This window comes from Pleurodeles waltl, chromosome 11 (assembly GCF_031143425.1).
Source record: "Pleurodeles waltl isolate 20211129_DDA chromosome 11, aPleWal1.hap1.20221129, whole genome shotgun sequence".
NCBI classification, from domain to species: domain Eukaryota; kingdom Metazoa; phylum Chordata; class Amphibia; order Caudata; family Salamandridae; genus Pleurodeles; species Pleurodeles waltl.
The window spans coordinates 705,244,154-705,264,249 of NC_090450.1; the positions used below are offsets into that span (position 1 = coordinate 705,244,154).

Here is a 20,096-nt window from a genome sequence, read left to right on the forward strand (position 1 = left end):
TTAGTGGGACCTTGTGCACTTTCTCCTCCCGGCTGTGCAATACAGCCAGGTAGAGAAATACTAAGTGCGCATGACTGTTTGGCCGGCCGTAGATGGCTGGCCAAAAGGTCATGCACACCTATGATGCACTCACCCCTCCTCCTCCAGCCCAGCCCCGCCCTAACCTGGCTCCCTAAGAAAAATAAAATGATAATAATGTTGTGTTATTATCTTTTTTTTTCCTTTTTCTTCACTGTGCAAAGCAGTGAGGAGACACTCCTCTGCCTTAGTGGAGGAGCCGCCGCTACCACTTACAAGACAACAAGGGGGTGATTCCAACCCTGGCGGTCCGAGACCGCCAGGGTTGGGGACGGAGGAAGCACCGCCAACAGGCTGGCGGTGCTTCTGGGGCAATTCTGACCGCGGCGGTAAAGCCCCGGTCAGAAAAGGGAAGCCGGCGGTTTCCCGCTGGTTTCCCGCTGCCCCAGGGAATCCTCCACGGCGGCGCTGCAAGCAGCGCCGCCATGGGGATTCCGACCCCCTTCCCGCCATCCTGTTTCTGGCGGTTTTCACTGCCAGAAACAGGATGGCGGGAACGGGTGTTGTGGGGTCCTTGGGGGCCACTGCAGTGCCCATGCCACTGGCATGGGCACTGCAGGGGCCCCCTAACAGGGCCCCATTGAGATTTTCAGTGTCTGCTTGGCAGACACTGAAAATCGCGACGGGTGCAACTGCACCCGTCGCACACCAGCAACTCCGCCGGCTCCATTCGGAGCCGGCTTCCTCGTTGCTGGTGCTTTCCCACTGGGCGGGTGGGCGGGCGGCCTTTTGGCGGTCGCCCGCCAGCCCAGCGGGAAAGTCAGAATGACCGCCGTGGTCTTTTGACCGCGGTACGGTCTTCTGGCGGTTCCCGCTTGGCGGGCGGCGACCACCGCCCGCCAATGTTGGAATCACCCCCCAAGTCTTAAAAGGCACTTACCCTTGTTTTATACACAAGCCTTTGACTTTTCAAAGAGTTCGACCAGGAAGATTTTTGTCTGGTCGCTAGGACTAAAGCATAAAAAGATACCTTTTCTTAGTAGGGAACTTCCTTTGCCAACATTACTAAAATCATTCTACTTCAGTCTTACCCCTTTCCTCCTCACTGCTTGTTTTTTAAACCTGAGACAGTCTATTATCATATGTGAGCCGTTCTGGTCTTGACAACTTATACTATTACAGGAATTAAGGTACTATGGGGCATATTTACAAGCCATACCATCATTCTTTTTAAGCTAAGGTGGCCCTAAGGTGGCTTTTCTGTCACGCTATATTTACAAAGTCACCACTTTGCGACTCCTTGCGCCACATTATGCCTGTGTCAGGCATAACGAATGCAAAGGGGGCATTCCCACGCATGGAGGCCTGAAAACATGGTGCAGTGGACAATGTACAACATTTCACTACGCCATTTTTCCGTCATCTTTAACGCCTGCTCAGAGCAGGCGTTAAAATGACGAACCCGTTATATTCAATGGGCCTCTCTGTGCTTTGCTACACTGGCATCAACATTTTTTAAAAATGTTGATGCTACTGTGCTAATGGCTGCCACGGTGTGCTGTGTTGTAAATACTGGGCAACCATGGTGTCGTCTGGTGCCGGTAGGGGGGGTGCAAGAAAAGTGGCACATCATTTATGATGCACCACTTTCTTGTAAATATGCCCCTATGTGGTATCTTTCTTTTGCTGCATGCTCCCCTACTTGGCTAGCCATAAGACTAATTATTGGACTTATGCCCTTCTTGTCTCAGGAAGGTAAGCGATCAGTATCTTGTATTTTCAACACTTTTGGTCCATAAAATGCTTACACGCCTCCTTTTGTGTCTTAAAAACACCTCACATAAGTGAGGAGGAAATTATGATGTTTCCAGTGCTCAGAAAAGGCACGTACAACACAGGATGTAAAGAGGTCGGCCATTTATTTTTAACTCAGTGAACTAAAGTTATACAATATACATGACAGCAGAAAGAAATGCTTTACCTGGAACTCCCCATAGTTGTGCAGGTTGCCGCCGGTGGCCCCAGGGATGTATCCGAGTGTTGCCAGGTCAGTGCACGGCCTTTCTGGGCAAAGGAAGAGGTCCACTGCACATCCTTGACTGACGCACTCCTCAGCCAGCTCCTCACTCACAGTGTCCCGGGGATGAAAGACTGACTAAAAATGTTATGAAAATTACATTCAGAGCTCAACATGAAGGCAACCATTTCCATCTGAAACTGCAATAGACGCACCCCCAATAAATCGAAATAAATGAAGGCAGGGATCTTTGTATACAACCGAGTTTAGGCCATTGTGTGGACCCCTCTCTTAAAATAGCTTGTGGTGCTGCAGAGGTGTATGTGGGAACCTCTCCTAGAACAGCAAGAGGTACTGGATGTAATTAAGATTTTTGGTGCGTTGCTACAGTCTCAGTATTGTTAAACATGGCATGCTGGTCTGGGGCTGCTGGTCACGATTGAGGTGCACAGGCAGAGCTTGGATTGGGCTCCATTAAACCAAGTGTGTGTGTGTGGGGGGGGAGAGGGGTCTCTAAAAGGGGTGCGGCCTGTGTAATTAAGGGCATGGCTTAAACATGTAAACATGTAAAATAAACTTCTGTGATTCCCATGCTGTGCTACCCATCTGGTATTTTGGTGCACCAATGAGCTTTCTGTTATTATTTCCAGATATATAACACACAACTGCCACCTAATACCCAGACTACTGGTTTTGTCAATGAATGTTAGCCATTTAAGATGAAGTGCAATACAAGGGTAACATGCTACATGGAAAATGATTAGAAAAACACATCCTGCAAATACCTAACACCATTAGGGAATGCAAGATTAAGAGAAAAGTGAAATATACTCCGGCATTAAACATATGACATGGATTACCCTAAAGGTTTTTACATTCATGCTCAGAAATAGATCAGTGTTTTTACCAGCAAGGTGTTCATTTTGAATTACTTTTGGGTCTGAGACCTGAATAGACCCAGCCCACTTAAAGCTGTGATCAGTAGCGTGTCAGCCCTGGTAGTGGACTAACAGGTGCTTCTTTTTATGATTAGAGAGAGTGATGAGTCTGGTTTTATTGTTCTTGTGTTAAAATCCTTGTAAGGCTTCATGATCCCTGTCACTGCTCCCATACATCAGTCTTCAGCCCCCGCTACTCTGTATAGAGTACTGGCACCTCAGTTGGACACCTCAATGTCATGCATGGAGTCCCTATGGTTTCATACACAGCACTTGTGGTTCGGTCTACGTGCCACTTTGTTGGAAACAGGGCATTAGCTCTTCTCCTCCATTAAAACCAGTATCCACCAGCAATCCTGATGCTGGTATTTCCCTGAACACTGGCGACGGCCTCCTGATTTGGGGTCTACTAATTAGGAAATCGTTGATCATTTGTCCAGATGGTGGTCATTCTTACCCAGTAGTGGTTCACTCTCCTACAAGGTAATCCTTGCTGGGAGCTCTACTGAAGACAATGAAGAAGCTCAGTGCCTATAATGGTTGGTACAGGCCTTCTGCTCCAACTTTCTGTTCCACCACATTTAATTTAGAACTATCTATCCTCAGTGGGTGGAAGGTTCTAATAGCCTTACAACCCGTCTCCCTAGGGCTATACTGGTTGTTAAAGACCCTTTCCCTTATTATAGGCTCGAACCCCGGGTATGCTCTTTGCAGCGGGTTATAAGGCTATATTATCACCAGTCTATCATGACTGCTAATTCTACATTAGACATTAACTAAATATTATGGCCTGCCTATTCTGTGAAAGTGCTTCCTGTCCGTCTGCATCTCAGAGTTCAGGAAGCCAGCTTCACAATGCCATAGTGAAAGTCATGAACAGGCTCTGGAGAAAACATGATTTACTGACTAATTGAACGAGCATCCAAACCTTTTCTTAGTCAATCCCTACCTGTCACTCATTTTTCTTTAATATCGGCTATATCGGGAGAGCCTTCTAAATTATTAATTGGGCATTTCCTTTGGACAGCAAGCCAATTGCTCAATCATGTATTTTGCCTGATCCTAAATGAAAGAAAAGATAACTTCTAGCGACAAACGTCCCTATACAGGCATCACCGCTTTCCCCCACACACACTCTTGTCTCACCTTGTCCTTTTTACAAGAGGCTGACTCAGGGGTTGTGCTTAATTGCATCTTTCTATCCATGGTGAGCATGGATGAATGAAACATGAAGATCTTGCCAGAGCAGCCACACTCCTAGAAAAGAAAAAGCGAGAAAGATTCACAAATGGGGAAAAGATTATGAGGTCTACAGGTCATGTGTCGGACTCTAGTATCAGTATGAACTGCAACTAAAATAGTGCCAGTAAAGGGAAAATCCAGAACATTTTGTTGAAGCATCTTTTCAATCCTGAAAGTCGGAGTTCTAATGAACGTAAAAGAGAAATTCCATCATAGTGTAGGTGAATCTAAGGGTCTACCACTCTGCAACACCGCATCATTGTTCTGCAACGTTCAAACTTTGGAAGATGATACCCATACAGCTCTATCATGTTTCTCCTATACGACAGCACTTGCCACTGTCAGAGACTTTGCATAAAACCTGCCCCAAGATCCACTGTGTCAGGCATTACTCTTAAATGAGGATGAGGAAGAGTGCTTCTTGCACACCTATAAGGCAATTCAAGACTCCAGAGGTAGCTTATTTCCTAGAAAGAAAGAGTCTTGCTCTGGAGCGCTATATCTCTTCCTGGGCTTAAAATGCTTGGCAGTGATTGGAGTCAGAAGTATGCATAATGGATTCCGATAAACCTAGCTTAGAGGGAGTCAAAGGCTCTGAATATGCCCAGGGCTGTAAAGTCTAAAACACAACTAATATCTGGAAATGTGGAATGGACGCTGGCATAATGAGCTTGAAGCACTCTTCAGCATCAAGCTAATCAGCACTGAGCTTCTCACAACTATGCTCCTCAGGACTGAGCCTCTCAACATTAGAGGCCTAATTTAGAGTTTGTTTGATTGGTTACCCCTTCACAAACATGACGAATGAAAATGTCACTTACCCAGTGTACATCTGTTCGTGGCATCAGTCGCTGAGATTCACATGGTATGCATGAGCTCGCCATCTGGTGTTGGGTCGGAGTGTTACAAGTTGTTTTTCTTCGAAGAAGTGTTTTCGAGTCACGGGACCGAGTGACTCCTCCTTCTGTGCTCATTGCGCATGGGCGTCGACTCCATCTTCGATTGTTTTCCCCGCAGAGGGTGAGGTAGGAGTTGTACTATAGTAATAGTGCCCGCGCAATGAAAAATGTAAGTATGTACCTATTAAAGGATTAAGTAATATATATACAAATGTACAAAATTGAAGGTAACTTCTGAACTGCTACAGGCTTCCGGGGAGGTGGGTGGGTCCATGTGAATCTCAGCGACTGATGCCACGAACAGATGTACACTGGGTAAGTGACATTTTCAGTTCGATGGCATCTGTCGCTGTAGATACACATGGTATGCATAGACTAGTAAGCAGTTAGTTCCCCATAAGCGGTGGTTTAGCCTGTAGGAGTAGAAGTTGTTTGAAATAGAGTTCTTAATACAGCTTGACCTACTGTAGCTTGTTGTGCGGATAGCACATCTATACAGTAGTGTTTGGTGAATGTGTGAGGCGTAGACCAAGTGGCTGCCTTACATATTTCCTGCATTGGGATGTTTCCTAAAAAGGCCATTGAAGCACCTTTTTTCCTTGTTGAATGTGCCCTGGGAGTAATGGGCAGTTGTCTTTTTGTGATGTTCTTTGTTCTGTCAATGTAGTACATTAATGCTCTTTTGACATCTAATGTATGTAGTGCTCTTTCAGCCACAGAATCTGGCTGTGGGAAAAATACTGGTAGTTCTACCGTTTGATTTAGATGGAATGGTGAAATAACTTTTGGTAAAAATTTTGGATTAGGTCGTAGGACGACCTTATTTTTATGTATTTGTATAAAAGGCTCTTGTGTTGTGAACGCTTGAATTTCACTTACTCTTCTTAGAGATGTAATGGCGATGAGAAAGGCAACTTTCCAGGTTAGGAATTGTATTCCGCAAGAGTGCATGGGTTCGAAAGGTGGGCCCATGAGTCTTGTTAGAACCACGTTTAGGTTCCATGAAGGAACAGGTGGTGTTCTTGGTGGTATAATTCTTTTAAGCCCTTCTATAAATGCTTTGATAACTGGTATCCTATACAAGGAAGTTGAATAGGTAGTTTGCAGGTATGCAGATATTGCTGCAAGGTGTATTTTAATAGAAGAGAAGGCTAGCTTTGCTTTTTGTAAATGGAGCAAGTAATTTACTATATGTTTTGGAGTTGCATCTAGCGGTTGTATCTGATTATGATGGCAGTACCAAACAAATCTTTTCCACTTACTTGCGTAGCAGTGTCTAGTGGATGGCCTTCTGGCCTGCTTTATGACTTCCATACACTCTTGGCTAAGTTGTAAGTGTCCGAATTCTAGGATTTCAGGAGCCAGATTGCTAGATTCAGCGATGCTGGGTCCGGGTGTCTGATCTGTTGGTTGTGTTGCGTTAACAGATCTGGTTTGTTGGGCAGTTTGATGTGTGGTACTACAGACAGATCTAGCAGTGTTGTGTACCAGGGTTGTCTTGCCCAAGTTGGTGCTATTAAAATGAGTTTGAGTTTGTTTTGACTCAATTTGTTTACTAGGTAAGGAAGGAGAGGGAGAGGAGGAAAAGCGTAAGCAAATATTCCTGACCAGTTCATCCATAGGGCATTGCCTTGGGATTGCTTGTGTGGGTATCTGGACGCGAAGTTTTGGCATTTTGCGTTCTCTTTTGTTGCAAATAAGTCTATTTGTGGTGTTCCCCAGAGTGTGAAGTAGGTGTACAGAATCTGTGGGTGGATTTCCCATTCGTGGACTTGCTGGTGATCTCGAGAGAGATTGTCTGCCAGCTGATTCTGGATCCCCGGAATAAACTGTGCTATTAGACCAATCTGATGGTGGATTGCCCACTTCCATATTTTTTGAGCTAACAAGCTTAACTGCGTTGAATGTGTTCCTCCTTGTTTGTTTAGATAATACATCGTTGTCATGTTGTCTGTTTTGACAAGGATGTATTTGTGGGTTATGATTGGTTGGAAAGCTTTTAGTGCTTGAAAAACTGCTAATAATTCTAGATGATTTATATGCAGTTTTGTTTGATGTATGTTCCATTGTCCTCTTATGTTGTGTTGATTGAGATGTGCTCCCCACCCTGTCATGGAAGCATCTGTTGTTATTACGTACTCTGGCACTGGGTCTTGGAAAGGCCGCCCTATGTTTAAATTTATACTGTTCCACCATAGAAGCGAGAGGTAAGTTTGGCGGTCTAGCAACACCAGATCTAGAAGGTGACCCTGTGCTTGAGACCACTGTGAGGCTAGGCACTGTTGTAAGGGCCTCATGTGCAGTCTTGCGTTTGGGACAATGGCTATGCATGAGGACATCATGCCTAGGAGCTGTAGTATTGTTCTTGCTTGTATTGTTTGGTTTGGAGACATGTGTTGAATGACCCTGTTGAAATTGTGGATCCTTTGTGGAGTTGGCGTTGCTACTCCTTTTGTCGTGTCTATTATGGCTCCTAGATATTGCTGTACTTTGCTTGGCAGAATGTTTGATTTTGCAAAGTTGACGGTGAACCCTAGTTTGTAGAGGGTTTGTATGACTTGATTTGTGTGGTTTGAGCATTGTGTGAGCGAACTGGTTTTGATTAGCCAGTCGTCTAGATACGGGAACACATGTATTTGCTGCCTTCTGATGTGTGCAGCGACTACTGCTAGGCATTTTGTGAATACTCTTGGAGCGGTTGTTAAACCAAAAGGCAATACTTTGAATTGGTAATGTATTCCTTTGAATACAAACCTTAGATATTTCCTGTGTGATTGATGTATTGGTATATGGAAATATGCGTCCTTGAGGTCTAGGGTTGTCATGTAGTTGTGTTTTTTGAGCAATGGTAACACTTCTTGTAGTGTGACCATGTGAAAGTGGTCTGATTTGATGAATGTGTTTACTACTCTGAGGTCTAGAATTGGTCACAGTGTTTCGTCCTTTTTTGGTATCAAGAAGTACAGTGAATAAACTCCTGTGTTTATTTGTGTGCTTGGTACTAATTCTATTGCATTTTTTTGCAGTAGTGCTTGAACTTCTATCTCTAGAAGCTGTGAATGGTATTTTGTTAAATTTTGTGATTTTGGTGGTATGTCTGGAGGGAATTGCAGGAATTCTATGCAATAACCATGCTGGATAATTGCTAGGACCCATGTGTCTGTAGTTATTTTGTCCCATGCTTCGTAATATTGACGTATCCTCCCCCCCACTGGTGTTGTGTGGGAGGGGTGTGTGACATGTGAGTCACTGCTTGTTGGTAGTGGTTTTGGGGCTTTGAAATCTTCCCCTATTCCTAGGGAATTGCCCCCCTCTATACTGGCCCCGAAAACCTCCCCTGTACTGTCCCTGGTAGGTGGGCGGTGCGGACTGTGAGGTGCTAGCTTGTGTGGCCTGACCCCGAAACCCTCCTCTAAAAGGTGTTTTGCGGAAGGTGTTATAAGATCCTCTGCTCTGCGGGGAATAGAGTGCGCCCATGGCCTTGGCAGTGTCAGTGTCCTTCTTGAGCTTTTCTATGGCTGTGTCGACCTCCGGACCGAACAGAAGTTTTTCGTTTACTGGCATGTTAAGCACTGCCTGCTGAATTTCTGGCTTGAATCCAGACGTTCTGAGCCATGCGTGCCTACGGATGGTAACCGACGTATTAATGGTTCTTGCGGCCGTGTCTGCTGCATCCATGGAGGAGCGTATTTGATTGTTGGAAATGTTTTGACCCTCCTCAACAACCTGTTTTGCTCTTTTTTGCAGATCTTTTGGGAGATGTTCAATGAGATGCTGCATCTCATCCCAGTGGGCTCTGTCGTATCGCGCTAGCAGCGCTTGTGAATTTGCGATGCGCCACTGGTTTGCTGCTTGGACAGCAACCCTCTTCCCGGCTGCATCGAACTTCCTACTTTCTTTATCTGGGGGAGGTGCATCCCCAGAAGTGTGTGAATTTGCCCGTTTTCTGGCAGCCCCTACCACCACAGAGTCTGGTGGCAGCTGAGAGGTGATGAATACAGGGTCCGTAGGAGGCGCCTTATACTTTTTGTCCACCCTAGGCGTCACTGCCCTACTTTTAACTGGCTCCTTGAAAATGTCCTTTGCATGGCGTAGCATGCCTGGGAGCATCGGCAGGCTTTGGTAGGAGCTGTGGGTTGAAGAGAGGGTGTTAAATAAAAAATCATCCTCTACTTGTTCCGAGTGTAGTTCCACATTATGGAATAGTGCTGCTCTAGCCACCACTTGTGAGTAGGCTGTGCTGTCTTCCGGTGGTGATGGCCTAGTTGGGTATGTGTCTGGGCTGTTATCAGACACTGGTGCGTCGTACAAGTCCCACGCATCCTGATCTTGGTCATCGTGGCTCATGGCGGTGTGAGCTGGCGAATGTGACGGGGTGTAAGTTGGCGAAGCCGGAGTTACAGGTGGAGGCGAGGGAGGAGGTGTTACCTTTTGTGCTGTTTGTTGCTGAGGAGTAAACTGAAGCGTTCTCTTTCGTTTGACAGGTGGAAGGGTACTGATCTTCCCAGTCCCCTGCTGAATAAAGATACGCTTTTGCGTGTGATCCACGTCAGTGGATTGCAGTTCTTGTTCAAATCTATGTTTCTTCATTTGAGAAGACATAGAATGCTCTTCAGTATAGGAGCCAGAAACAGGGTCTGATGTCGCTTTTTTCGGCTCCGAAAACCCTGTCGATTGTTTTTTCGGCTCCGAGGTAACCTTCCTCTTTTTCTGTGCCGAAAATTCTTGGCCTCTATGGTCTTCGGCGCCACTGTCTCGGCGTCGATCCGTGTCGACACCGAACTCTCGGTGTCGATGCTTCTGTTTAGCACTCTCTCGGTCTCGAGGAGGCTGCGTGCCGGTGTCTCGACCGGAGTCGGACGATCTCGACACTGAATGGGCCTTTTTCGGTGCCGATTGTTGGTCACCGAGAATTTGGGTGGAGCCATGGCCGGTTGGCAGTGGCGTCCCCTGGGCCTTCTTTCCTTTTTTAAGGTTTGATCTCGACGTCTTACTCACAGTTCTTGTAGAGTGTAGCTCGTCGGAGTCTGAATCCTGGATGGAAAAGGATTCCTCCTGTTCCTCTTCTGTCTCGAACTGTCGACGCTCTTTTGGCGTGGACGCCATCTGCAGTCTTCTCGCTCGACGGTCGCGCAGAGTTTTTCGGGACCGGAACGCCCGACAGGCCTCACAGGATTCTTCGCTGTGCTCGGGTGACAGGCACAGATTACAGACCGAGTGTAGGTCCGTATAAGGATATTTGTTGTGGCATTCGGGGCAGAATCGAAACGGGGTCCGTTCCATCGGCGTTGTCCTCCACGCGGTCGGGCCGACTAGGCCCCGACGGGGTGCCGAAATCTACCCCGAAGGGCACCGAAGCGCTTCGATGTTCAACGCGTCGTCGTATGTGTCTATCTCTAACCGGATCGCAACGATACCGTCGAAAATCTTCCGTTTTCAGCTATCTTTCCGTTCCGAAACTCGGAGCGACAGGAACACGTCCGAACCCGATGGCGGAAAGAAAACAATCGAAGATGGAGTCGACGCCCATGCGCAATGAGCACAGAAGGAGGAGTCACTCGGTCCCGTGACTCGAAAACACTTCTTCGAAGAAAAACAACTTGTAACACTCCGACCCAACACCAGATGGCGAGCTCATGCATACCATGTGTATCTACAGCGACAGATGCCATCGAACTATCTATTTCCACCCTCTTACAAATGCCATTGGATATAATAAACGTGTAATAAGGCTGACAGGAAATCTGTCACTTTTGTGACAGAGGAATCTGTCTGCCAAACTCTAAATCAGGCATGTGTCTTTATGTCTAAAGCCCCTGATGTTGGGTGTCTGAAAGACCTCTCAAGCCATCCAATCACTGTCAACAGAGTTCTAGCCATCAGCAAGAACATCTCATAACAAGGGCCTGTTTGCTGGGGGTGTCAAAGTGGATCCTGGGACTGTCCAAGTCATTTAGCAGTAACCTTCCCAGTTCTTAAGCTACGCCAGGATCCAGAAGCAGGGGGGTGTACTTATTCAATCCAAACCTAGAAATGAAGTAAAGAAGTACTGAACAATATCAGGTGGAGGTGGGCAACGATACAACGTTGTGTAACACCAAGTGGGGATTTGCACATCTAAATTCCACAAAGGCAAACCTTTCACATATTTATTTCACAAACAGTTAGAATTTTAGGTACCGGGGATAAAGTGATATTCCCACAGGGTGAAGGTAGACAAAATCAGCAGTTTAGCCAACCTACCATATTTTCTTCCTTATATTTCCTACATCATATTGCATGACAAATTGGACATTGAGCCAAGGTGAGAACACCAAGAATGCAAACCATGCAAACATCATGGACATCCTTCCTTCTCTTTACTGCACCACAATAGTGCAACTTGGCATAAGCAGCTGACAAGATGGCTGAGACCATACCTGAGAGAACGAAAATCCAGGAAAAGTCCCGGAAATATGCCCAATTTCCACCAAAGAATGCTTTAAATGCTATCAAATAGACGCAGAGATGGCAACAGTGACAGAGTGAAACTTCTACCGCCTCAGGCTTTGGCCTGTCTATCCCATACCTTTCTTTTTTGTTTTTGAGAACAGGGATTTTGAAAAGGCCAGCCCTTTCCTCCCCATTTAATCAATGTTCAATGTTTTTGCAGATAGGCCCATTTTGATCAAAAATATTCTAATTGGGTAAAATGCCATTAAGATTGGGTGAAACACCAAGGCTGTAAAACAAACTAGTGCTTAGACAGAAGTAATAGTCACTGACTGATTAAGAAGTTTTTGAGGTTGTGAACTGGAATATTTTAAGCATGTTTTATTAAAGTGCACTTTTTACATCTGCTGTTACCCAAGACATTTTGATGTATAATAATGTGAGAAAATGTCCCTTTTTGCATGGCCACTCTTATTTTTTGCTGACTTTTATTGCTGCTTCTACGCTCTGCACAAGGGGGCACCATACCCAGTGTATATGCTCTGACCTCTTAAACATGTATAAATTGACAAGTACCTGATTGGCATATTTAACTATCCTATAAGGCCATAGTATATAGTGTAGAAACTGTATTCATGGCTTAGAAACTTAAATGTCACCTGTTGACTACAGTACGTGGCGCCATGCCATCTACTAATGTGACATGGAAAACATGACCTCAGACCTACCAAAGTGTCCTGACTGCTGGAGTTTAAACTAGCAGTCCAGACTGTGAAAATAACCTTTTAAACAGAAGAAAATCTTCCCTTTAAATAATAATGCCCCCCACCCCAACCGGTAGCCCTTGCAGCTCATGAGGTAGTTAAAAATTATACATGTAGAACTTTAATGTTGCCATGTCCCTGCAGTGACAAGCCTTCAAAAGCTGTTATCACTGTCGAAGGATCTGGAAGTCTTATCAGAACAAAGAGAGCGCAGATTAAAATATCAAGTCTGCTACCACAGGTTTGGGACTAGGTAGAGAAATGGTTCAACCACAATTTATTATATTTAATGCAAATCTAATTCAATGGAGAAGTTAGATTTTTAGGAAATATTTGTGAAAAGTAACTTTTAGAAAGTTACCTTTTCCCTGCTTGAAGATCTTGGCATTAGCTTGAAAGCAGCTGCCCTGCCAGGGAGGACCCTAATGAGGTGTGAAGGTGCTCCCAAAGCAGAGGAGTAGAAACAATGGCTTAGGCCTGGTGACAGGATGGGCTGGGTGTAAAGGGTGTGATAAATATCAGTTCAATAAGGGACCTTGAGAAGGTTCTATGAACTTCATTATCCTCAACAGGACAAAGGAGAGGCCTGCCAATTCATAGTTTAGTGTAAGGAAAGACATAGGAGGAAACTCATTGACCCTAAGACACATGGTAGTCAGTCTGGCTCTATCCCAGTGGTCCCACAACCAGTTTAGAATAGCTTTGGAGGAGGGCACCCTCAACTGATACACAAACTCCCCCCAAGGGCAGAATGCCCATGCCATTTTGAATTGACGTTAGACTTGTGTACTATTGGATAGCTTACAAGAAGGCAAACAAGTTGTGCTGCAATAGTGCAATAGGGTTGACCCTTGGAACTTTTCCCCATGTGTTAGTTAGTGACCAGGAGTCACCCCATCCATTGGCTTCTGAAATGAGCAAAAACTGACCTCACCACAAACTTCTCCAGAACACTTTCTGGACCAGTGGAAGAAAAGTGGAAGGACTGCACCTGTTGTTTGAGACTGTTTGAGAACATTTCAGTGACTAAGTCAGAAGAGGAAATCTTTGAACATGATGAACCTGCTTGGTGTATCTGACCTGAGCTTCATCTCGGTCAGCCCGCAGAGGTCCCAGTGACACGCTTCCAATACCTTCTATTTGTGCTTTACTTTGTCTTTGAGCTTTTTCTCTTAATTGTTTTTAAATTCATATCTCTGGTTCCCTTAGTCATATTTTTTTCACCTGGTGTAATATTGTTTATTCAATTCTTGATTATTAAATTATTCTCTCCTTTTATAAACAAGAGTAGGCTTTGTGTTGTGCTGTGTTTTTTATTTTTTTTAACTATTTTGTACTTCTAAACGCTTTACACATTCTCACTAAGTTAAGCCTGTCTGCTCTGTGCCACACCAACCAGGGGTTAAGCTCAGATATAAATTACTGAACAAGTTAGTGACTTTATCACCTGTGGGGGGCTACCTTCCATCCCAATTAAAAATCCACTTCCATACAAATATCCTTACTGATAAAGGCTGTTAATCAGTACATTTCATCTATAGTGTCATTAACATTTTTCTATCACCCGCAACATCATACAGCATCCGACAATGGGTCAGCCCCCTTCAGCCACTGACTAACTTCACTCTAACTCTACTATGGCGGTGTGTGCTTTTGCTTTTGAAGCCAAAAATAATTGTAATGGTTTTTGATGAGGTCAGGCAGATTCCCCATCAAGAAAATATTTGCAAAACCATAACAAAACAAGCATTACGGAAGTCAAGAGGCTGCCAGCCGACGCCACACATATTGGCTTTGCTAATGTTTATTTAAATTAGATGGGGGACTATTATGCCCCACACAAGACTGCTGAGGAGACCAAACAGCTTGAAATTATTGTATATCATCATGGACTGCAGTGATGGCATAAAGATAATATGAGTGAGTGAAAATTTCGACATATTTTTAAACAAACTGTTTCCTATTTTTATGTTTGTGCAGTTGGCATTAACATTGAATAAAAGAAAAAGGAAACAACTAAGAGGACTGCATTGCAGTGCCCAAGGCACTGAGTTTAAGACCTGTGGCTAAGAAAATGAACAACATTGTGAACAACTGGAGAACAAAGACCTTCTTAGCTTTACATTAGGGGGGTAAGCCTCAGAGTACCAGTACTAAACTACCAAAATATAAACCCCACCAAGCCTACAGTGACTATGCCTTTGCAATTACATTTTCTTTTATTTTCATTTCCTCTTTTTTCTCATTATAGTACACATACACGACATGCCCACCTCTCACAATCGAGTGACATGAATTTACAGCAGTGGCCATGAGCTGTGTGGGCATGGATCTGGCAGTTCACTCTTATTAATGACTGCCAATCCTCTTAACTTAATTACTGACTAGCACCTCTACCCGGCTTTCATTAATGGTGGTCCACCTTACCTTTAGCACCTCGAGGCCGGCTCGTATGGCAGGTGTAAAAACAGCTTCTGTCTCCTCTGTGCCTGCAAAGAGACTAGGAATCCCATCTAGCAAACTGGAATATAAAAGGGAAGGGTTAGAAAGTAAAAAGGACTCATTACAGACCAGGCCTAATGAGGGCAACTTGTGGGTAGAGCATACAGCTTGACAGAATAACATTCCCTTATTACATACCCCATACTCTGAAAGAAACTAAACAATAAAATGTGCGATCGTACCCGGAAGAGATCTAACTAATCGAGTGTTTAACCATGTCCTAGAACTACCTAACCAGCATAAAGTATGACTGCCTACTTTGAGACCTAACTAAATGCAATCATGATTGCACATTACTAATAGATGATATGACTCTACCCTAACCAATAGGGTAGTCGTGCATAATTTGCACCATACGAGTACATTCCCAACATAATGCGCAAACACTGCAGACGAAAGCTCAGAAATGGGCTAGTCTCTCAGGAAAGTTATTGAAACTATATAGATGGTACAAGTGAGTCATTTGTTTTCATTGTCCAATGTCCATAGGCCTTGGATAACATAAAAAGTAGTTATCGAATCGCTCCGACCAACCTCACAAGCATGTCTCTTGAATCGACTGGGCATACAATCAGCCCCTCCCTCAGGGGCACTTCCACATGGGCTGGATCCGTCATAACCAACATCTGTGGCAGAGACAGGCGGGCACTCAGGTTGTAGAAGTGTACAGTCCTGTTGTAAGTGATGATGCCAATGCGGGTGGGGGGCATCTTATGGTCTGCAGAATCTCTAGAAAGAGAACATGGGACTGATTGGGCGAGAAGCATCAGCACAAAAGATGATGAACATACCAGTGTTTCACTGTAGCAATATGCGGTCGAGGGCTTTGTGAGCGATACACTATCAAAAGTAGGGGAGTGCAATTTTTGAGTATTTCACAACACTGCACCTTTGTGAAGGTTTTAAAGTTTTACACGTTGACACAATTTATGTCACAAAAGATGAATTTCAACATAAAAATCTGCATATGTTTGCTATTGTACATTGTGACATTTTCACGATTGGCCTGCAGCCATTATCTTGCTCATGTTAAATAAGGTACCAAGGGGTGTCACCTTAGACATGCAAAACCTCGTTATCATGTTTGCAACCCTCATTGAGAATTTCTCAAATAGCTTGCTCAGCTCTGAAAGTTGACATTTTTGTATCATCCTGAAGACTGAATGTTTACTATTCAATGTTTTAGTTCTGCACCTGCTACGCTGCCTTTGTTTGAGCTTTGAATTGGAACTCTGTGCATGAGAACATAAACATTTGTATTCTGTACTTGTGTGTTTCAGCATTTACGCTCACTGGGAGTAGGGGAAACCTCTTGCCCCCGCAAGCTCTGTGACTCAGACTATTTTCTTTTGTTAAACATTTTCAGACAGCGAGGAGGCGGGTGAACAGATTTCTTTAACAACAGAAAACCTCTGCGAACGTTAAAGTGCACAGGAAAAGCCTACATATGTTTCCCACTGCACATACAAAAAGTATGCAAACATGTTCCCCCTCAGCTGCGCTTAATTAGAGTTAAAATTATCTTGCAATATAGAGAAAACCGTTGCATTAGTGAAGGCGATGGTAAACACGGTAGCCTGGGGAACTTTGCAGAAGCTGAAAACCAGGAATTTAGCAAAAAAATGTAAATGAAAATAACACTATTCCAATGACTTCCTGATGGCCCAGAGCTATATAAACAGCTGGAAGAGCCAGTATAGCGTCACATGCATCTCAGGCTCACATCTAAGTAGTCAGTAGGGCTGGACTGAGGAAAGATTCGTTGTTTGTCAGACTATGCCTATGTGGAGGTATTTGGAGAAGGAATCAAAGCATGTGTGTTACCTGGGCGTAGAGCACAGCCGGGCCTTCAGTTCCTCGCACACCAACTGGACTAGACCACTTTGCAGAGCATCCTGCGACACATCAATGAGGAAGAGAAAGGCTGGAGGCAGGGAGTCCTACGAAACAGAAGGAAGAACTTTCAATAATGTGGATGCAGCCTTTCACCAACATCAGCAATACCTCAGTATTACATTCCCTTCTCGAGGGAGACTGCTTGCAGGAAAGGCTGCAGAATGACCCTTGTCAAACACACTATCAATGTCTCTGTGGCACAGAAAGTGAAAAGCAACGGGGTGCTATCAAATACTTATGGATAGCCCTAAAATTGTGGCCTGGATTTAGGCCTCGTAGCCCTACATACAATACCCTTAACCAAAAATTTAATAAAGACTATGGACAACCAACTGGTCATTTGTTGACTGCTGTGCTTTTTGCCTGAATGTATTGTTTCTATTAGTGTTGAATCTAACCACACAGAAACTGCATTCACTCTCAGTAAACCCACATTGAAATCATGCTATCAGTAGGTCTTCATTCTTGTGCTGTTGAATCACAAATGCCCATGCTGAAACGTATTTCGCCAAATGTTACAGGCGTCACAGCAGACTTCTTCAGGTCTATAATACCAATAAAATACACAAAATCTTATGGAGGAGTCCTAGGAGTCCGAAGCATTAAGGCTGAATTCCCTATTTGGCAACGTGTACTCAGACCCACCTTCATAGCCTCCTCGTCCTGCGATTCCACAGTATAGACCAATCCTGTGCCCTCCGTGTGTTATAACACCCTCATGTGTCTCACTCCCACAATCTTAGATATCACCCAAACCGGTCAAAATAAATTAAAAAAATACTCCTATCCAGTCATAGCTAGAGTAAAAGAAAAACCTGCTTAGAGAATATCCAATAAAGTACAACACCAAAAACAACCCAAACTACATACGTTGGGAGAGTACTCCTGAACCTGAGCAGAGAGTTGCTGGAGAAAGAGGCGTGCTACTCAGGGCCATCTTAAAGTGTAATTTATAGATGGCACAAGTCTCGGTAATTGATACAACATAAAGGTAGGACTAAGAAGAGAGCAATTTGGAATGGCGCCATAATGGAAAGTACTTTAGCCATACATTCAGTATTTCCTCAGACGTGAGTGGCAATGTAACACACAACATATTGAATATAAATTGTCTTATCTCAAATTGCCTCACTCAAATCCAACTCGTATTCTGGGAAGAAAGGAAGAGTGGAGAGTACCCCCTATGGGAAATGTTCCAAGCACTCTTCGTGCCACTCGGGCGCCATTTTGACATGCCCATGCATACCAGACACATGTTCCGAATGTAAACAAAACCTAAGAGTCTAACTTAAACGTAGCCAGTCACAACAGTCACCACGCTAACCAATACTTTTGCAATATATCACCACAGACAGTATCAAAATACCGAGGGCCAGATTTAGAAGACGTGGTACAGAACGGCTGCTGCGCCCAAATTGTCTGCGCCACTCTGCCTTACTTCTAAAACACAGGTATGCGCCGCATTTATATGAATACGGCGTTATAGGAGCTGCTAAGTGCCAACGCAGCTACGCTTGCACCATAGTGCAAGGATGGCTGCGTTGAGAGCGAGAGATTTGTGCAAGAAGAGGTACCTTCCTGCATAAAAACAATCTTCGATGGCAATTGGCTTTTTCTATGTGTGTAGCAGAATCCAGCACACATAGAAAGAGAAAAAACAAGGAGAAATGAAAGCATTTCTCCTCGTTGCGCCATGCTAATGCCACCCTTAGGGTGGCGTTAGATTTTGGTGCTGCCTCAGATTTATGAAATCTCGTAAATCTGGGGTAGCGTCAAAATGCAATGGGTGTTGCCCACAGCAACACCCACTGCACAGCCCTTCCACGTAAAGTACTGCGTGTGAAGGGGCCATATTTACAAGGTAGTGTTAAGCTACAAAAAGTGGCTTAACGTCACCTTGTAAATATGACGCACTGCACAGCGACACAGGAGCGTCAAAAAAAGTGACACTCCTGGGGCGCTAGGGCCTTGTAAATCTGGCCCTGAGTGTACAATTTTCAATCCAAATATTCTGAACCATATCAATCTCTAGATGTCCCATCAATTGGAGTGACTTGTGTCAGTGAGATCTAAGTCAAGATTCCTAAATGTACAAGGGTAGTGCGACAGAAAGGCTAAGTTATCACTGTAGGAAGGGTTATTATTCAAGATGGGTAGCCTTGTATGGGTAGAAGAGCCCCACTGTCACCCACCTGTGGCAGAGAAGAAAATATATGTGTCAGTGGAATTAGTAAACAGAGTTCTAAAAAAGTAAGGGAGGAAAACCCAAAGGGGTAAAATGTCATTATAACCACATCATTACTGCACATTGAAAGTTTCAATTAAGCTGCAAGCGTAACAATTGATATTTTCAGTACAGATAACAATCATATGCTTATGAATACCTTTATAAGTACATCATGTTTATATCCAAGATAGAGTTTGGTCTAACAGCAAGTCACATAGAAAGGGAATATTAACACACATATCCTTATTCCCCCAGGGGATAATGAAATTTGTGATCAGTGTTCTAGCCCTCAGTATGAAAAGCAAATCACAAAACGAGGTAAGATCACAAACATGTTTCATTATGCCCCCCCAAAAATAGTGTAATTCCTGGTCAATGTTCAGATCTTCATCCACCGCTTTTAATTTTAAAATCGACAGAGCTTCTTGTCATCTCAGCTGTAGTTCTCGGTTTCCACCTCCTTTATCTGGTTGGACAATATCTATTCTGTGGAAGTGAAAGCTCTTATGGAGATCTTAATATTTACATGTCAGAGTATGTAGTGCAAATGAATAGTTTGCTTCTCCTTGTTTAACTACTCTGAAATGTTCACCAAGCCTCTCTCTGACTGGCCTTATTGTACCGCCCACATTTACCATGTTACATTTACAGATAAGGACATATACTACAGAATGTGACATACAGTTTATACTTATGTGGAACAACCTACATTTTTAACAATAACCAGTTATGATGTTTAGTACTTGGATAGCTTGGACTGGTAAGGTTTCTCACCATCTTCCCTTTGTGAGAAATGATACTACGGTGTATTGTAATGTAGAGTTCAAAATTGGTATCTTCTTGTAGAAGGTGCCAGTGTCTGTTAAACACTTTGCTAACCTTATTGATATTCCAGCCATATGTAGCTATAAATCTGATCTTGTGTGGATGTCCGCAGGTTCTTGCTTTGCAGTCTTTGAGTGTGTCCTTTCTCTCTAATTGAAGGGCTCTATTATAGGCCCTCTTGATGGTTCTGGTATCCAATCCTCTCACAAGAAATCTACGTTCCATATCCTTTAGGCTCTCCTGAAATTCTGTATCTGAACTACAGTTCCCTCTTGCCCTGACTATCTCCCCATATGGGATAGCCAATATCTGATGTCTAGGGTGGGTACTTGTCAT

At 44.1% G+C, this 20,096-nt stretch overlaps 1 protein-coding gene across 2 annotated transcripts in view; it reads right to left on the reverse strand.

The window, feature by feature from the left end:
* LOC138266016 (protein transport protein Sec24C-like) overlaps nt 1-20,096 on the reverse strand; it is a 192,804-nt gene that overhangs the window by 106,302 nt on the left and 66,406 nt on the right. For both annotated transcript variants that reach the window (XM_069214320.1, XM_069214321.1), the window contains exons 10-14: nt 16,637-16,752; nt 15,347-15,541; nt 14,738-14,831; nt 4,120-4,230; nt 2,000-2,173 (exon numbers count right to left, since the gene is read on the reverse strand). In XM_069214320.1, coding sequence (XP_069070421.1) covers nt 2,000-2,173; nt 4,120-4,230; nt 14,738-14,831; nt 15,347-15,541; nt 16,637-16,752 — 690 coding nt within the window. The remainder of the gene's footprint in view (nt 1-1,999; nt 2,174-4,119; nt 4,231-14,737; nt 14,832-15,346; nt 15,542-16,636; nt 16,753-20,096) is intronic.